Raw genomic sequence first — 20702 nt, 5'->3', positions numbered from 1 at the left:
GTGTGTGTGTATATATATACACACACGTGTGTGTGTATGTATATATATATATATATATATATATATATATATATATATATATATATATATATATATATATATATATATATATATATATATATATATATATATATATATATTAGCCTAGCACTCCATCCACAGTAATGTATTCATACCCCGGGTGCTATCCTCAAGCAAAAATTATGTCCAAAGAATGGAGGGCACTCACAGGATTTAAAGTAATCGGTATAATAATCAATATTTATTTTCCTTGTTAAAGGATCATTGTGATGTCAACGTTTCGGCCCACATCAGGGCCTTCATCAGGACAATGATTAATCTCCAAATAGCGTGCGCCAATCGCACAGGTGCTCCCAGCAAAAATCCAGATATACACACACACACTTTTATATATATATATATATATATATATATATATATATATATATATATACACACATACATACATACTTTCATAACATATAGTATTATTTTATTACACTGTGAGTATGCATTTAACTTGCAGCACTAATGTTCTATTAAAAAAATAAGCAAGCATAAAAAAACCCAGTAATATTCTTAGTTCCAGAGTGAGCAATCTCTGTGCCTATAGAAACATTGCAAGTAATCATGCTCCATAGCATGCACTAATATTCTATTTTAAGCAGTGCACTATATCATATAAGAGAATGGACAAACAACACTGTCTGCACGCCCAAATACTTTGAATGGAGTATTTGGGCGTGCAGACCGTGCATCCTGCTGGTCAGCTTTCTATTCATGGTGGGAGGGAGCCGCTGTGCTTGCTGCTGCACCAGACAAGAAAACGTTGTTAGTCCATTCAGCACTGCATAGCCAGCTATCCCTCCAGCTAGATCCGACACGGCTGCCCCCCCTCAGCCTAAGCTCAGTCAGTCACCATGTGCTAGTATAGCACTGGTAAGTCACTGCCACCCCCCTTACCCGTATGTGGCCGCCGCAGAGCCCTCCTGTACGTCATAGGTGACATCATAGTGGGCGGGGTTATAAATCTCGTACTCTCACGGTTTTTAAACTGCATTGATTAATTACGGTTTTAAATCGCTTATGCGATTAATCGTGCAGCCCTAGTTGCTACGACATATATGACTCTTTAGCTCACTCAAATCCAGGTCCCACTAATGCATTGCTGCTCTAAAACAGAAGCTCATCACAGTTTGAGCATATTACAAATTAGAGCACTTACTTTTAACACTTATGTCTCTTTACTGCACAAAGCACAAGAACATATACACAAATAGGATTTTAGAAGCTACAGCTACCCAGCTCCTTATTTCTATAAAATCTAATTCTTTTATAGGCCCATTTTGGTATTTAAAGATTGTTTAGGAACAAGAAGATTTCATTTACAGATTGGGGAGGGGGAAAAAATTAAGAAAATTACCCTTAACAAGAATGTGAGTTTTGAGTCTCTGTAACAAATGTGCCTCTGTTTACCATTAGCCACATCAACCAAGGCAGTGATCACCTGACCAAGACAGCTTAGAGAACGATTGATGCTGCCTGCTTCCTACACGAGGACAAAAAAGAAAAGGGGAGAGAATCAGTTTCCAAAATAGTAGTAGTAATAATAATAATAATAATAATAATAATAATAATAATAATAATAATAATACACAATGCTAAATGTCTTAAGTACATGTAATCGAATCATGTAAACAATTAAAAACCTACTATAGATTCTAAAAAACATTTACTTTAAAACAGAACACACAAAATAATATAAATGTAATAAGAATTGCACCTTAATTTACAGTTCACATTAGACCAGGCTTTAGTCTCACTTATTTAGTTAAAGGGACAGTCTACCCCAGAATTTTTATTGTTTTAAAAGATAGATAATTCCTTTATTACCCATTCCCCAGTTTTGCATAACCAACATAGTTCTATTAATATACTTTTAACCTCTGTGATTATCTTGTATCTAAGCCTCTGCAAACTGCCCCTTTATTTCAGTTCTTTTGACAGACTTGCAATGCCTGCTCCCAGATAACTTCACTTGCACGAGCACAGTGTTATCTATATGAAATACATGAACTAACACCCTCTAGTGGTGAAAAACGGTTAAAATGCATTCTGAAAAGAGGTGGCCTTCAAGGTCTAAGAAATTAGCATATGAACCTCCTAGGTTAAGCTTTCAACTAAGAATACCAAGAGAACAAAGCAAAACTGGTGATAAAAGTAAATTGGAAAATTGTTTAAAAGTACATGCTCTGAATCATGAAATTTTATTTTGGCCTAGACTGTCCCTTTAAATGTTAGAGGGACCATAATAAAGGAAACCAAAGAAAACATAAATGAACAGTGTATACCCAGGATCAAAATATTGTATTCAGTGAACAAAGGAATCAAAAGCTTACATTACCATACGATTTGTTGTTTTTAAAGTTTATTAAATTTTACTTTGCAATTTCCCTCTTCAGTGTGTACACTGCATGATACAGGGAGTCCCTTAAAATAGGGCAGAGCAATAATCTTCAATAGGCATGCTCCCCCACCAATCAGATGGTTTATTTAAATTAACTGAAGCGCGCATGTACAAATAGAGCATATGCGATAGTTCACGTGAACACGCATGTTATGCTAGTTGTCACTGTGTGCCTCATAATCCTCATACATGCTGCCCTGTAGTCCAGTGGCTCCAGTCTCAGTAATTGCCCTGGTATCTTCCCGGAGAACTCCTGTATACCACCAGCAACCCCCGAGCCCTGCGCACTGACTGCCCAAACCCTCGCAGAAAGAAGGGGCTGAGCATCTGTGATGTCACTGATTGTAAGCCAATCACACTACAGTCAACAAATTATGAGGTGTGAGGCCATGCACATGTGCAAATGTACATAAAATGCATATTTTACATGTGGCACAATCTCCCAATCGTGAGCGTTCCCTCCACCCATTGCCCTCTATAAACATAACACAGGCAGGAACCAATCTTTTCCAGCTATACAAAACAGGCTGTAGCCAGTGAAAATAACTGGTGACCAATCCAAAATATAGCTTCACCTGTTAGTGCTCCTGTGAGGGAGCTCTTTATTGCGCTTGTCACAATAGCGCTGACTCCAGAGCACTGCACATCAGGAATGGAGCCTGTAGATGAACGTGTACATTTAACTCTATAGGGCTTGGTGAGTAGATTAAAAAAAAAACAAACAGCATTGAATTTAAAATTGATACATGCACACTACTTGGCTTTCTCATAGAGTTTAACTATATAAACTCTGCATAAGTTAAATTTTACACTACAAAGAAGTGCATAATGTCCCTTTAAGTGGAAAGCTGAGTGTAAGCTAGTTGTGTGTACTGACCTTCAGTCTAACTCCTTCAGTGTGGGTGTCCTTTTGCCTTTCAGACCCAGCCAAATCCACTAAGTTCAGCTGTGAGGAGCGGATGTTGACAATGTCATTGCTCTTCTCCATTGATTCAATAGTGACTGTAAAGACGGCATGCGATCTGGATGACTCTCTGTTCATTGATGTGGAGGCCACGCGTCTATTTCGCCAACCCATGGACAGAACCTAAGAGAAATATTGTAATATGCTAGTAAATTACGTGTCTTGCCTTGATCAGTATAAAATATAAAAATGGATACATAATAGTTTAGTTTATTCTATCAAATGGTACCAGCAGTAAAACAACTAAAACATCTGATTCTCTAACAGCTGAAAAGCAATTATAGGTGAAAAATAAATTTGTTACAGCATATCATTTTAAAACTAGTGACCCTATAATGCTGTAAGTTTAAACTGCCCCCACCCCCACAAAGGGGATAGAAAAGCACAGCTTGGAAGCTGCAGGGCACTACTACTCCCTTTAAGGCAAAACAAACACAAGGATTCCCTTTCCCCCCACCACCTACTATATAAATTTCAGATTAAAACAAACAAAAAAGCAAAAGTTGTTTTTTTAAACATGTGGCAAATTGTTTTTATTTTTGCTCTATCCAACTAGAACAGATGGATCAAAGCCTTTCGACCACACAAGGCACAATGCACAGGAAGACATTTATACATTCAAATCTTTAAAGTATTTTAAAATTATATAGTTTGCCTAGTTTCATACATGTTTTAAATTTGCTAGGATATGTACGTATAAAATATTATATACACATATATTGCTTAAACCATCTACTGGGTAATACTAAATTGCATTTTAATTACAATCGTTTACCTGATATGCTTCAGCAGCAGAAGTAACTACTTGCTCCACTGCTCCCACAACAAACACTCCCTTTGTGATATGTTCCCTGAGGAAGAGTCCTGCCGAAGCTGAATCCAGTAAGTCAAATATCTGCTCATTATAAATTTCTATAAACGAGCACTTGCACAGAAAATTTTTCCCATCTCCAGCCTGCAAATTGAGATCCATAATTATGTTAAGACGTATATAACATTGGAGAAAACAGGTTTGTAAAACACATAAAAGCAGTACTGACCATTAGAAATGTAACATTATGAAAAAATGATTAACCTTTTATCAAAAAAAAGAATTTAAACATTAAAATTACGTATAAAACCCATAAAAGTTGGAAAAATTAAAGAACGTTAATCTAGTTTTAAAAATGACAATTTTAAATAAAAGGAAATTAATTCAATCAAATGTGAACCAAGAATGTGAAAAATATTCATTGCTTGGAGGTGGGGGAAATCTGGTACTGCCCTATAAAGGTGCATAAGCATTAAGAAGAAGGTAAATTATTTTAAATATAAATGAACAAAAACTAGAAATTAACAAACAAATAAGCAAATTCTATATCTTGGCTCAGTTCCCTGGGTAATAATTACCAGTAAGAAGCCCTCTCCCAAAGGGGTGTGGACAGAAAACACCACTCCCGATTACCTATAAAGGTAATCTGGACCCATTCCCCTTATCCTCTTAGAGATGTCCAGCCTTAAAAAGGTAACACGGAGAAAAAGGAAGGGAAACCAGGTAAGCATTACCCAGGGATATGAGCAAAGATATAGAAATTGTTTATATTTGTTTGTTAATTTCTAGTTATCTTGGCCCTCCCTGGTAATGCTTACCAGTAGAAAATAAAGCAATATCAATAAACATTGGGTGGGATAAAAAATAAGCCAAACAAAGAAAAAATGCTACATATGAAGTTTATTAGGAAACCACAGACAATAAGACTTTTCGTCCAAATTTTGCTGTAGAAGACAGTCGCACATCCAACTTGTAATGTGAAACAAATGAATGTGGAGAACTCCAGACTGTCACTTGACATATGTTGACACTGCCCGTGTAGAATGTGCCTTAAGCTTAAGTTTATAGGCTCGAGAGATGGTTTGAACTATCCAAATTTAAAAAGTGGATGTTGCAGGAGCTTGACCTTGTCTTAGACCCCTTGGTACCACAAACTGTTTTCCGAATAGACTTATTCCTTGAAACATTTGTGAATACAACTTACAACATCAAGTTCGGTATAATGGCTTTCCTGGAGAATCTTGCATCTCTGGAGAAAAGGATGGTAACACAATGTCCTGTGATTTACGAAAATCAGAGACTAGCTTTGGTAAAATCTCAGGAAATGTGCGCAAAACAACTTTGTCTTTATGAAAAGCCAGAAAAGTTCCTTGATAGATAAGGATTGTAATTCAGAGACTCTTCTTGCAGATGTAACTGCAATCAGAAAGATGGTCTTTAATGTGAGAAACCAGAGAGGAATCTATCTAATGCGTTCAAAGGATATTTCTATTAAAGCTTCCAAAACTAAAGGAAGATCCCATGTTGGAATGATATTTTGTAGAAGGCTAAATATTAGCCAAGGTCTGAAAGAAATGATGAACCAATGGTTTCTGTGCCCACTTGACACCAGAAATGGCCGAGATAGCAGACACTTGAACCTTCAATGTCCTAGCGCAAAGACCTCTCAAGAATCCTTCTTGTAGAAAATGCAATAAGTGATGTAATTTTATATTGGCAGTAGAAGCATTATGCTGAATCATCCATGCTGAAAATGTATTCCATACTCTGTAATAGGCTGAAAATATAACCTTCTTTCTAGCCTGTAGTAAAGTTTGAATAACTGAATCTGACATTCAGTTGTCTATATCTTGTGATCTCAGCAGCCATACAGCCAGGTTTAAGCGTTGAGGTGCCGGATGTAGAATTAGACCCTGGAACATGTCCAGAGATTGTGGAAGGAGCCATGGAGGTTTCACTGAAAGATGCACTAGCAGGGGGAACCATGGTCTGCAAGGCCAAAAGGGAATCACTGCCACAAATGTTGCCGTTTCCCTCTGAACAGAAGATTGATAAGATGGAGTGGTGGAAAGACACAGCAAGGAATTGGAGGTTTCTTCTTGAACTCCAGTGTATATCCTCTCTTGGGGATCTCCAACACACATCTGTCTGAAATGACCTTTGTCCAGATGTCTCTGAATCTGGTAAGCCTTTCTTCCAGAGGCATATGAACAGGCGTACCTTCATTTAGTTTCTTGTTCTGATAAAAATGTGTCACCCTGGTACAACCTCTACCTCTTGCCTGTACCTGTGTTTTCCAGTCTGGATTACGAAAGGACTCCCCCTTTCTGAAAGAAGTTGTAAAATTTTTATATTGATTTTTCTGTCTATGGGCATAAGAAAAAGACTTGTTAAATCTTGGTGCATGGGGAAGAAACAAAACTCCCCCCCCCCCCCCCCCCCTGAACGTTTTGAAATCAAGGTATCAAGCTCTTTACCAATTAACATGTTACCTTCAAATGGTAGGCACAGCAAATATTAATCTTGGAACTGGGATCGGCCTCCAAGTGACGTAGCCAAAGTGCTCTTCTTACCATGTTAGCTGTATTCATAGATCTGGCTGTTAAATGTAACATCTCAGAAGCAGCAGATAATGAAAAGGCAAAAGCTTTCTTTAAATCTGAAATAAAAGGTATAAATGATTGCACATCTTGAGAGGTAGAAATACTTTGCATGAAATTAGTAGACCAGGTATCTGTAGCTTTAAAGACAGAAAATAAAGCTAAAAGAGGATGCAAAACTTGGTTTCAACGGACGCGGAGAAGGCCTTCGACCGTGTCAATTGGTCTTTCTTAAGAGCATCCATGGAGGCCTACGGTTTTGGCTCACCTACTCTGAAACGAATATTTGCGCTGTACAATGCACCAAGTGCCAATATCATAGTTAATGGCTCCCTGTCTCCCACGATAGCAATCAAGAACGGTACTCGACAGGGTTGCCCCCTTTCTCCCCTACTCTTCGTGCTTCTTATAGAAACTCTTGCGTCTAAAATTAGAAGTAACATAGATATTTCTGGAATTACCCTGGGCCAAGAAACATACAAACTATCTCTATTCGCGGACGAAATCCTATTTACCCTCACCAACCCAGATGTCTCGATCCCTGCGCTTCTAGCTGAGCTCACCACTTTCCAGACCCTCGCGGACTTTTTAATAAATCAAAGTAAATCTGAGATACTAGACTTTGATCTTTCGGCAAATTCGCTGGAATTTATCAAAAATAACTGCCCGCTCAGATGGTGCAAAGACGCTTTGAAGTATCTGGGAATTTATCTTCCCCGCTCGTTTGATAAGATATTTCAGGTTAACTTTCTCCCAATTAAGACCACCATTATGCGGGATCTGTCATCCTGGAAAGCGAGCTCTCCCAATCCCTCTTCCCCCTAAATATCTTCTCCAGGTTCAGAATTTATTTAGTACTTTTGTATGGAATAACAAACCGCCAAGAATCAACAAAAATACCATGTTTCTATCGAAACAACATGGTGGGTTAAGCCTACCCAATCTCGAGAAATATAGAAACTCCATCTTCCTCCAGAGAATTCTGGATTGGAGAGTGGGAACATCACAGAGAAGATGGGTTATACTAGAAAGACAACTGAACCCAGACATCCCGCTTACTAGCCTATGCTGGAGCTCGGATTTTTCTGAGAAAATAAAACGGCTCACGAACCCTATTACCAAGGAGACTGCCCTACAATGGGACCTAGTCTCCTCACGTAACCCACACCTCTCCTCCAACCCCGGCCCCTTGACATCTTTACTCCACAACCCAGAGTTTTCCCTGACACTACTACCTAACTTGACACTCCCTCCTATGACTATAGAGGACATACCTATGAACAGTATAACTGTTAATGAATCTGTCTGCACACAAGAACAGCTTATAGAGAGGGGATTTACATGGGCACACAACTGGTTCTCGTATAGGCGATTACACAATTATATTAGCACCCACAAGTATAAGAACAATATAATCCGATCTCCCACAAACTTGGAAAAACTATATCTAATAAAAACCCCAATAAAACACTCCCTTTCTATTATATACAAAATACTAACCCATCCCCCCCCCCCCCCCCGGGAACCTGCCGTATTCCATCGAGATGTGGGAAAGAGAATTAGGGAAAATAATTCTCCCTCAGACGGCGACCAATATATTTTTGAACACGAAAAAATCCTCAACCTCAGCCTCCATTCTAGAGACCAATTATAAGATTTTACATTGCTGGTACTTAACCCCTCGCAGGCTCCACCGCCTGTTTCCCTCCACCAATAATAAATGCTGGAGATGCAGTCATGTGGGAAGTGGAATGGGGCACATGTGGTGGTGGTGCTCTCAATTGAACCATTTTTGGTATGAGGTTATGCATGAAGTTGAATCGATCTTGCAGATCTGAATACCTCCAGACCCTCTGATTTGGCTCCTAAACAGGTCTATTAAGCTGCCATGTAGATCCCTTCTCCCCCTGTTTCGTATCTTCACAAATAGCGTTAAAGTATTAATAGCTAGATCATGGAAGACTAAAGACACCCCAAAATTGAGTGACTGGTGTGACAAGGTTTCCGAGCTTATGGAACTTGAGGAATACTCTGCCTATAAGAAAAAAAATACAGACAACTTTATTGTCCTACAAGCTATATGGGACGACTATAAAAAGGTCCTTACACACTTCCCCCTGTTAATAAATTAATCTATTTGGCTTATACATAAGCCCCATCTGGCTATGATAACGACATTACATAATCGCCCACCCTCCCCTTATACACAATTCTGAGACTGGACACCTTTTACTTTTTTTTTTTTTTATTTTATTTCTATTCCCCTCTTTTTTTATTATTTTTTTATTATTTTTAATTTGTTAGTCTTGTTAGTTTTTGGTCCTCTTTCTATCTTACTTATATGTTAAATTGTTAAGTTACTACTTTTATTGGAAAAAAGGTTAAAGGACATTGGAGACTGTGTACTTGTACAAAGCTTGTAATGTATTTCATGTTTGTTACTGTGTATTGTATGCAGATCTCTTTCCAATAAAAAGATTGAACTAAAAGAGGATGCAAAACAGCTCCTTGCTGCAAATAAAGCTTTTTAAAATTATGCTCTATTTTTCTTTCCATTACATCTCTAAAAGCACCATCGTCATCAATAGGAAATAACATTTTCTTAGTTAATCTTGAAATTGCTGCATCAATTTTAGGTGGAGTAGAAAATTGACAATGAAGTGGTTTGGCAAAGGAAACATTTTAAATAATTTTTCTGAAACATTAAACTGTTTTTCAATCTTTGAAAATCCTCCAAATAAATTTTCTTATAGATTCAGTTATTGGAAAAGTTTCAATAGAATCTGTTTTAGATTTAAACCAGTCTGAAGACACAGAAGGCTGTTCATCCTCAACACCTAAAGTTTCTTTGATGCATTTAATAATTTCACATAATATAGCGGTATCAAAAACAGCAGAAGAAGCAGGATCATTTTAATAAACTGAAGAAGCCTTGCCCCAGAATCAGTGTCAGATAACACCCTCAGAACCTTGTTCACCAGAAAATGTGGCTGCATTAGCACTTCCACCAAAAAGTTTAAAAAAGCAATAAATGACAATTTCTTGTTCTGCCAACAAGGTTTATCACATAATGCACAGACAGGCTTGGGCTCATGGCTAAAAAAGAAAAGAAAAAATAAGAAAAAATGGTTTGCAAAAAGTATGAGACAAAAAGAAAAAAAACATATCTTTTTAAAGTAACCGTTTCCCTGGGCAGTGTCGGGATCAATATCAGGCTCTTGCTCCATATTAGGAAGTTTAAATGTAAATCAAAACTATATAAAAAATAAAGAAGCCCAAATTTTACAAAGATATCTAAAAGTGCTCTCAACACAACCAGCATATATAGCCCAGGGACTCACAGTGGGAAGGTAGGCAACCTGGATCATCCAGAAATGCTTCAGGAAAAGACTTGCACACCAAGGAAGGTAACTCATACTGCCAGGGCCACACCAAGATCAATTTGAAGTGCGCACGCGCTTCAGAGGAACCTCGGACGGAACCCCCGAACATGGTGGCTCCCATCAAAGGCCTCTCTAAGGAAGACCTATACAGCCGCTCCCACCAGCCAGGATCCATCCGCTGCAGGGGAAACAATGATCGGTCCCCAAGGTAAGTTCTTAGCAGTCACCCACTGCCCAGGAATGAAGAGGGTCTCCTAGTCCTGTCCACTTTGAAGGCTGGACATCTAAGAGGATAAGGGGAATGGGTCCAGGATTACCTTTATAGGTAATCAGGGGAGTGTTTTGTTTTTTTGTCCACGCACCTTTGGGAGAGCGCTTCTCACTGGTAAGATAGATATTTTAAATGCCTGTTTGTATGGCAGCCCCCAAAGAAAAGTTGAAATAATGTATTAAAGTCAATATATTACTTTAATATGTCTCAAACAAATTAGAAACAAATCTTTATAAAAATGAGCAAAATGTGTACACATTACGCAGTCAAATATACATCCTAGCGGTCACTATCAGTTTATTAGCCTACATAAAAAAAAATAAAAAAATTATACAATAGACAAAATAGTACTTGAAGCAGGTTGGGGGGGGGGGAATCCTATATACTGTGTGTATATATATATATATATATATATATATATATATTTATTTTTTATAAAAATAAAATGCTTTTTAAATAAAAGTCTATATAAGTATAGCTTCATGTTTAAAATACATTATAATCCAAAGGTTTTTTTATCCTGAAATAATTAGTTTTTTATTTGTGACTGCAGAACTAACATGCCTCTTATTCACAGCAAACAAAACATTTTTTTCCTTTAGGATTCAGATAGAACATACAATTCTAAACAACTTTCAAGTGTACTTCTATTATCAAATGTGTTCATTCTCTAAGTATCCTTTGTTGAAGGAGCAACAATGCACTACTGGGAGCTAGCTGAACACATTGGGTAAGTGACAAGGAGCTATATATGTGCAACCACTAATCTGCATCTATCTCCCAGTAGTACATTGCTGTTCCTAAGCCTAAGTATGCTTTTCAACAAAGGAAAACAAGAGAATGAAGTAAATGAGACAATAGAAGTACACTGGAAAGTTGTTTAAAACTGCATGTTTTATCTGAATCAATAAAGCTTAATTTTGACTGTACTGTCCCTTTAATACCACAGTCCCCCTGCAATTCTATGTACACAGAATCAAACCCTTACTAAGATTCAAGAAGCTCAATGAATAAAAGATTGTTTAGAGTGGAATAGATCAGAACAAGGACCTAAGTGTGAGGAGGGGCAAGCATTAAAAAATTAAAGTGAAAGCTTTAATGGTATTGTTTTGGTTTAAACAATTTAATTGTTATTCGTAAAATAAAACTATTTAAATTATTATTATTATTATTAAAAGCTAATGATTATATTGGTTGACCTTCCAATAACATACAGTACAGCTGAAAATTTGATCAAATATGAATCTAATAAACAGGAGATAGTTCACCCCCCAATAATTTCATCACTATATATGTATTTCTAATGGTATCTAACTAAATCAGTCATTTTCAGATATAACTATGCAGGAGTCACCGTGATGATACTATCACTGGGCTCCTATAGGAGGCGCTTAAATCTGGTGTAGATAATAAAAAAAATGCTAGTGCATGGAATGTGGAAAAAAAGACGGCTAGCAATGAAACAGATGACAGTGTTTTACACCAGTAAGCCAACACAGTTCATAAAATATGAGAAATGTAAAATAAAAAATGTAAAATATGAAATGTATACGAATCAATGGTATATGCAACCCAATCTGGAAAGTCCAGCGAGTCTCTTCAAATGTCCATCAGTACTTGAACAGGCTGCTCTCTGTCTTCACCCAACTGGATGATGTATTCTATGATGTAAAACAAAAACAAAAACAGAGGCGCCACATGTGTGGATCAATATAACCAGAAATCCAGTAGAGGAGTAGAAAAAGGGTACTCACAAATGAGGCGGCACTCTCTTGTGCCAGTAGGGGCGGGCTGGTTTTCAACAGCAAACCAGCTGGCTGTGTGTCTCCCAGATGGATAGAGAATGCTTGTCTCCTGGATATCAAACACCGGCCCAAAACTGCAGTGGAAGGAGGAGGAAGAGCTACAGTGCCCTTAGGTTACTGCTATGAGGGTAGTAACACCAACACCAGACTTATGTAAAAGTATAAAATCAGTATTTTATTATACACAATAAAAATACCAAATGGTATAACAAATTACAGCTGGGTGATGACAACCTATCTCCCCATAGACCATACAATATAGCGACGCGTTTCTCGGGGAACACCCCGTTTCCTCAGGCTTGTATGTTTGTAATATGCATGAATGCCCTTTATATAGGGCTTAGTAACCTAATGTTCAAATGAACCCTCCCCTTCCTTTACACGGATTGACCTATCATGTCCTTCCTTTCCAAATACTCCCCATTGTTGTGGAGATGTACTGTTAAATTAGTTCTAATTATATACCTCAGTTAAGTTTGAATTTTTACAACTTCATTTATCTCTGTGTCTCTGATGGTCATATATAAATAAGTAATTAGATCGATAGTTAACAGTCTCGATCGTTCACTATGTATCATGTTGTTGTAGTGAGAAAACTAGCATATGTTCCGTACCTAGCCAATAGGATTACGGCTATATCAGGGGCCTGTTCTGATATGGCAATCCCATTGGTTACGCTCTAGGCTGCATGTAGTGTTATCATGACGTAATGTCATGTGATCGGGAGTGTGGCAAATAGCTGTTGCATGTTATGTTATCATGACGTAATGTCATGTGATCGAGGGTGTGCCAAATTGCTGTTGCCGTAATTCCGACGTCCAGAGGGAATGACGTGTGATCACATGATCACTACGGCCCAAGCCTCTATAGCTTTACCCTATTGTGGTTGCTAGGAGCGACATAATTACGCCCACATATAACTGCAGAGCCAGTGAAGAAGCGCAATTGTGATTAATGTCATGCCATTGGTTATTCATATACCACTAGTGTCAAACTGACAATAATAAATGAGAAATACAGATTAGTGAGTGTATTACGCTAATAGTCCGATTTACACCTTATGGACCCATGACAATCTAACATAGATGTGAAATAAACTGATCAGGGGCGTAGTTGTGAAAAAAATTAATTTTCCTGGTCAATTAGTGGGATTATAGAAATAGAATTCGGAACTACAAAATACACTATGAATAACCAATGGCATGACATTAATCACAATTGCGCTTCTTCACTGGCTCTGCAGTTATATGTGGGCGTAATTATGTCGCTCCTAGCAACCACAATAGGGTAAAGCTATAGAGGCTTGGGCCGTAGTGATCATGTGATCACACGTCATTCCCTCTGGACGTCGGAATTACGGCAACAGCAATTTGGCACACCCTCGATCACATGACATTACGTCATGATAACATAACATGCAACAGCTATTTGCCACACTCCCGATCACATGACATTACGTCATGATAACACTACATGCAGCCTAGAGCGTAACCAATGGGATTGCCATATCAGAACAGGCCCCTGATATAGCCGTAATCCTATTGGCTAGGTACGGAACATATGCTAGTTTTCTCACTACAACAACATGATACATAGTGAACGATCGAGACTGTTAACTATCGATCTAATTACTTATTTATATATGACCATCAGAGACACAGAGATAAATGAAGTTGTAAAAATTCAAACTTAACTGAGGTATATAATTAGAACTAATTTAACAGTACATCTCCACAACAATGGGGAGTATTTGGAAAGGAAGGACATGATAGGTCAATCCGTGTAAAGGAAGGGGAGGGTTCATTTGAACATTAGGTTACTAAGCCCTATATAAAGGGCATTCATGCATATTACAAACATACAAGCCTGAGGAAACGGGGTGTTCCCCCGAGAAACGCGTCGCTATATTGTATGGTCTATGGGGAGATAGGTTGTCATCACCCAGCTGTAATTTGTTATACCATTTGGTATTTTTATTGTGTATAATAAAATACTGATTTTATACTTTTACATAAGTCTGGTGTTGGTGTTACTACCCTCATAGCAGTAACCTAAGGGCACTGTAGCTCTTCTTCCTCCTTCCACTGCAGTTTTGGGCCGGTGTTTGATATCCAGGAGACAAGCATTCTCTATCCATCTGGGAGACACACAGCCAGCTGGTTTGCTGTTGAAAACCAGCCCGCCCCTACTGGCACAAGAGAGTGCCGCCTCGTTTGTGAGTACCCTTTTTCTACTCCTCTACTGGATTTCTGGTTATATTGATCCACACATGTGGCGCCTCTGTTTTTGTTTTACATCATTTTCAGATATAGCTGCAAAAATAATCTGAAAAGTTAATAAAAAATTAAATCCTTTATGTAGAAAGCCCATGATTTAAATCAAGGCTGACTGACTGATTTATGATTTTAACCCCTTAACGACCAAGGACGTGCAGGATACATCCTACAAAAACCGGTTGTTAATGACCGGTTGTTAAGGACGTACCCTGCATGTCCTCAGGGTTTTCAAGCGCTGGAACCGATCGTGATTGCTTCCAGCCGCTTTAAGGGTATTGCAGCGATGCCTCAATATTGTGACATTGTGCAAATACCCTTTTTAACCACACCACTCTATGGCCCTCTCTGTATCGGCCAGCAATGGTGCCGATCGTTTTACGAGGGAGGCGGCACATCACTGGAGCATTTCATGTTCCTTGTCCAGGGTGGTTTGCGGCAGTAGTCAGGAGCGCGCGCTACACAACTTTACTTTAAATGCAGGAGGGAGATGCAGAATAAATGTTTGTTGGAAAAGGGATCTGGGAGGGGGTAGGGTATTGAAGGGGGGGCAGCTACACTACAGAAAAAAATTGGGCAAAAAAGTATAAAATTTAGCAAAATGGTTACTGGACAGCTGCCAGTACCTAAGATGGCGGCAAATAGGTTGGGGGGGGGGGGGAGGGGAGGATCCAACACTGATATATATATATATATATATATATATATATATATATATATATATATATATATATATATATATATATATATATATAAAAAAGCCTTTTATTTTAGTATTGGCAGACTTTCTGCCAGTACTTAAGATGGCGGTGACAATTGTGAGGTGGGGGAGGGAAGAGAGCTGTTTGGGAGGGGTCAGGGAGAGATCAGGGGTGGGATGTGTCAGGTGGGAGGCTGATCTGTACACTAAAGCTAAAATTAACACTACAAGCTACCTAATTAACCCCTTCACAGCTGGGCATAATACACATACAATTGTGGTGCGCAGCAGCATTTAGCGGCCTTCTAATTACCAAAAAGCAACGCCAAAGCTATATATATATATATGTCTACTATTTCTAAACAAAGGGGATCCCAGAGAAGCATTTACAACCATTTGTGCCATAATTGCACAAGCTGTTTGTAAACATTTCAGTGAGAAACCTAAAGTTTGTGATAAAGTTTGTGAAAAAGTGAACAATTTTTTTTTTTATTTTATTTTATTTGATCGCATTTGGAGGTGAAATGGTGGCATGAAATATACCGAAATGGGCCTAGATCAATACTTTGGGTTGTCTACTAAAAATAAAAAATATATACATGTGAAGGATTATTCAGGGATTCTTGACATACATCAGTGTTACAATGTAACTCAATTTAAAAATGCATGGGTGTTTTTTGGTGGTTGTAGATGTGTAGCAGATATTGGATGTCAAAGTTAGAAAAAGTGTGTTTTTTTTAAATGTTTTCATCATATTTTATACTTTTTTTATAGTAAATTATAAGATATGATGAAAATAAGGGTATCTTTAGAATGTCCATATAATGGCAAGAAAAACAGTATATAATATATGTGTGGGTACAGTAAATGAGTAAAAGGAAAATTACAGCTAAACACAAACACCACAGAAATGTAAAAACGGCCCTGTTCCTTAACGGTAGGAACATTGAAAAATAGTCTGGTCATTAAGAGGTTAATCAAATCATCCCTGACAAAGTCTTATGTTTGACTGCTATTTAAAAGTATTTCAAATCATACTGAAAAGGCAGGTCAGAATGCACAATTACAAATTGCAAACTTGAAGCAAATCTATTCGGTGTTATTTCAATGATAATTACATTATAACTCAAATGCTGTCCACTTTGGGTTATAGTTAACTGGAGTGCACTACTCAAACTACCAAAAAGAGTATTCCAGAATAGGGATACAGAGTACGATAAGCAGAATGTTCTTAATGTCCTTAATCTCTTAGGTGGTGTGCCACATAAGAAATTTTTATTTTTTTTAAATTTGGGGTCTCGGAAAACATAAAAGATGAAATGTTTTAAATACATTTTTTATCCTAAGTTTAGTCATAATAAAACAAAGGAATCACAACAGCACATGTATCTTGTTTACAGAACATATTCCCTGGATCTAAATCTAATGACCATGACCAAGATGGACGTTAAAGTGATTGTAAACTTCAACAAATTAAAGCCCAGTATCAAATAATCTTAGAAACAGCGGCACTTTAATTAATTAAAGTTTACAATGACGCTTATTTTTTAAAATACTTACCTTTGCATTTTGGTAAACATAACGCCTATCCTCCTTCCGCATCTCCTGCTGTATTTAGCATATGTATGACTAATTTGGCTTCCTCCAATAGTTGTGTGCCCCCTTTGGCATCCAGCTCGTGGGGCAAGCAATGATTGGAGGAAGCCAGATTCATCAATCATATGCTAAATACAGCAGGAGATGCAGGCGGAGGATCGGCGGTGAATTAAATTGTCCCTGTTTTTAAGATTATTATTTGATACTGGGCTTTAAATTCGTTAAAGTTTAGTGCAACTGCATACTACTTACCATACTATAGGAAAAAAAAAACCCACTTATTTTTAAAATGTGTGTTTGAGTGGAAACATTTCTTAAAGGAAACAATTGTCAAACACATTATTATTATAGTTTTGTTTTTCTCTAGTATAAGCCTACCACATATAGCAACCTTACCATGATTTTTAAAACTATACCTATAAGAGCAGTACCCATTTCTTTCATGTAATTAGCAAGAGTCCATGAGCTAGTGACGTATGGGATATACATTCCTACCAGGAGGGGCAAAGTTTCCCAAACCTTAAAATGCCTATAAATACACCCCTCACCACACCCACAAATCAGTTTTACAAACTTTGCCTCCTATGGAGGTGGTGAAGTAAGTTTGTGCTAGATTCTACGTTGATATGCGCTCCGCAGCAGGTTGGAGCCCGGTTTTCCTCTCAGCGTGCAGTGAATGTCAGAGGGATGTGAGGAGAGTATTGCCTATTTGAATGCAATGATCTCCTTCTACGGGGTCTATTTCATAGGTTCTCTGTTATCGGTCGTAGAGATTCATCTCTTACCTCCCTTTTCAGATCGACGATATACTCTTATATATATATACCATTACCTCTGCTGATTTTCGTTTCAGTACTGGTTTGGCTTTCTACAAACATGTAGATGAGTGTCCTGGGGTAAGTAAGTCTTATTTTCTGTGACACTCTAAGCTATGGTTGGGCACTTTTTTAATAAAGTTCTAAATATATGTATTTTGCCTTGACTCAGGATGTTCAACATTCCTTATTTTCAGACAGTCAGTTTCATATTTGGGATAATGCTTTTGAATCAATCATTTTTCTTACATTAAAAATTTGACTTTTTTTCCCTGTGGGCTGTTAGGCTCGCGGGGGCTGAAAATGCTTCATTTTATTGCGTCATTCTTGGCGCGGACTTTTTTGGCGCAAAAAATATTTTCTGTTTCCGGCGTCATTTTTTACGTTCTTTTGCGCCAAAAATGTCGGCGTTCCGGACGTGGCGTCATTTTTGGCGCCAAAAGCATTTAGGCGCCAAATAATGTGGGCGTCTTATTTGGCGCTAAAAAAATATGGGCGTCGCTTTTGTCTCCACATTATTTAAGTCTCATTTTTCTTTGCTTCTGGTTGCTAGAAGCTTGTTCCTTGGCATTTTTTCCCATTCCTGAAACTGTCATTTAAGGAATTTGATCAATTTTGCTTTATATGTTGTTTTTTCTCTTACATATTGCAAGATGTCTCACGTTGCATCTGAGTCAGAAGATACTTCAGGAAAATCGATGTCTGGTGCTGGAACTACCAAAGCTAAGTGTATCTGCTGTAAACTTTTGGTAGCTGTTCCTCCAGCTGTTGTTTGTATTAATTGTCATGACAAACTTGTTAATGCAGATAATATTTCCTTTAGTAATGTACCATTACTTGTTGCAGTTCCTTCAACATCTAATGTTCAGAGTGTTCCTGATAACATAAGAGATTTTGTTTCTGAATCCATCAAGAAGGCTATGTCTGTTATTTCTCCTTCTAGTAAACATAAAAAAATCTTTTAAAACTTCTCTTTATACAGATGAATTTTTAAATAAACATCATCATTCTGATTCTAATGACTCTTCTGGTTCAGAGGATTCTGTCTCAGAGGATGATGCTGATAAATCTTCATATTTATTTAAAATGGAATTTATTCGTTCTTTACTTAAAGAAGTACTAATTGCTTTAGAAATTGAGGATTCTGGTCCTCTTGATACTAAATCTAAACGTTTAGATAAGGTCTTTAAATCTCCTGTGGTTATTCCAGAAGTTTTTCCTGTTCCTGGTGCTATTTCTGAAGTAATTTCCAGAGAATGGAATAATTTGGGTAATTCATTTACTCCTTCTAAACGTTTTAAGCAATTATATCCTGTGCCGTCTGACAGATTAGAATTTTGGGACAAAATCCCTAAAGTTGATGGGGCTATTTCTACCCTTGCTAAACGTACTACTATTCCTACGTCAGATGGTACTTCCTTTAAGGATCCTTTAGATAGGAAAATTGAATCCTTTCTAAGAAAAGCTTATCGGTGTTCAGGTAATCTTCTTAGACCTGCTATATCATTGGCTGATGTTGCTGCAGCTTCAACTTTTTGGTTGGAAACTTTAGCGCAACAAGTAACAGATCATGATTCTCATAATATTATTATTCTTCTTCAACATGCTAATAATTTTATCTGTGATGCCATTTTTGATATTATCAGAGTTGATGTCAGGTTTATGTCTCTAGCTATTTTAGCTAGAAGAGCTTTATGGCTTAAAACTTGGAATGCTGATATGTCTTCTAAATCGACTCTACTTTCCATTTCTTTCCAGGGTAACAAATTATTTGGTTCTCAGTTGGATTCTATTATCTCAACTGTTACTGGTGGGAAAGGAACTTTTTTACCACAGGATAAAAAATATAAGGGTAAAAACAGGGCTAATAATCGTTTTCGTTCCTTTCGTTTCAACAAAGAACAAAAGCCTGATCCTTCATCCTCAGGAGCAGTTTCAGTTTTGAAACCATCTCCAGTCTGGAAAAAATCCAAGCCTTCTAGAAAAGCAAAGCCAGCTTCTAAGTCCACATGAAGGTGCGGCCCTCATTCCAGCTCAGCTGGTAGGGGGCAGGTTACGTTTTTTCAAAGAAATTTGGATCAATTCTGTTCACAATCTTTGGATTCAGAACATTGTTTCAGAAGGGTACAGAATTGGTTTCAAGATAAGACCTCCTGCAAAGAGATTTTTTCTTTCCCGTGTCCCAGTAAATCCAGTGAAAGCTCAAGCATTTCTGAAATGTGTTGGCTGGAGTAATTATGCCAGTTCCAGTTCTGGAACAGGGGCTGGGGTTTTATTCAAATCTCTTCATTGTACCAAAGAAGGAGAATTCCTTCAGACCAGTTCTGGATCTAAAAATATTGAATCGTTATGTAAGGATACCAACGTTCAAAATGGTAACTGTAAGGACTATCTTGCCTTTTGTTCAGCAAGGGCATTATATGTCCACAATAGATTTACAGGATGCATATCTGCATATTCCGATTCATCCAGATCATTATCAGTTCCTGAGATTCTCTTTCCTGGACAAGCATTACCAGTTTGTGGCTCTGCCGTTTGGCCTAGCTACAGCTCCAAGAATTTTTACAAAGGTTCTCCGTGCCCTTCTGTCTGTAATCAGAGAACAGGGTATTGTGGTATTTCCTTATTTGGACGATATCTTGGTACTTGCTCAGTCTTCACATTTAGCAGAATCTCATACGAATCGACTTGTGTTGTTTCTTCAAGATCATGGTTGGAGGATCAATTCACTAAAAAGTTCATTGATTCCTCAGACAAGGGTAACCTTTCTGGGTTTCCAGATAGATTCAGTGTTCATGACTCTGTCTTTGACAGATAAGAGACGTCTAAAAATGATTTCAGCTTGTCGAAACCTTCAGTCACAATCTTTCCCTTCGGTAGCCTTATGCATGGAAATTCTAGGTCTTATGACTGCTGCATCGGACGCGACCCCCTTTGCTCGTTTTCACATGCGACCTCTTCAGCTCTGTATGCTGAATCAATGGTGCAGGGATTACACAAAGATATCTCAATTAATA

General features: G+C 37.8%; 1 protein-coding gene across 1 annotated transcript in view; it reads right to left on the bottom strand.

Moving 5' to 3' along the window:
* Positions 1-20702, bottom strand: part of KIF15 (kinesin family member 15) — a 417226-nt gene that overhangs the window by 374596 nt on the left and 21928 nt on the right. The window contains exons 7-9 of the mRNA XM_053714345.1: positions 4207-4386; positions 3345-3554; positions 1424-1549 (exon numbers count right to left, since the gene is read on the bottom strand). Coding sequence (XP_053570320.1) covers positions 1424-1549; positions 3345-3554; positions 4207-4386 — 516 coding nt within the window. The remainder of the gene's footprint in view (positions 1-1423; positions 1550-3344; positions 3555-4206; positions 4387-20702) is intronic.

This window comes from Bombina bombina, chromosome 5 (assembly GCF_027579735.1).
Source record: "Bombina bombina isolate aBomBom1 chromosome 5, aBomBom1.pri, whole genome shotgun sequence".
Lineage (NCBI taxonomy): Eukaryota > Metazoa > Chordata > Amphibia > Anura > Bombinatoridae > Bombina > Bombina bombina.
This window is presented reverse-complemented; position numbering and strand designations above follow the sequence as displayed.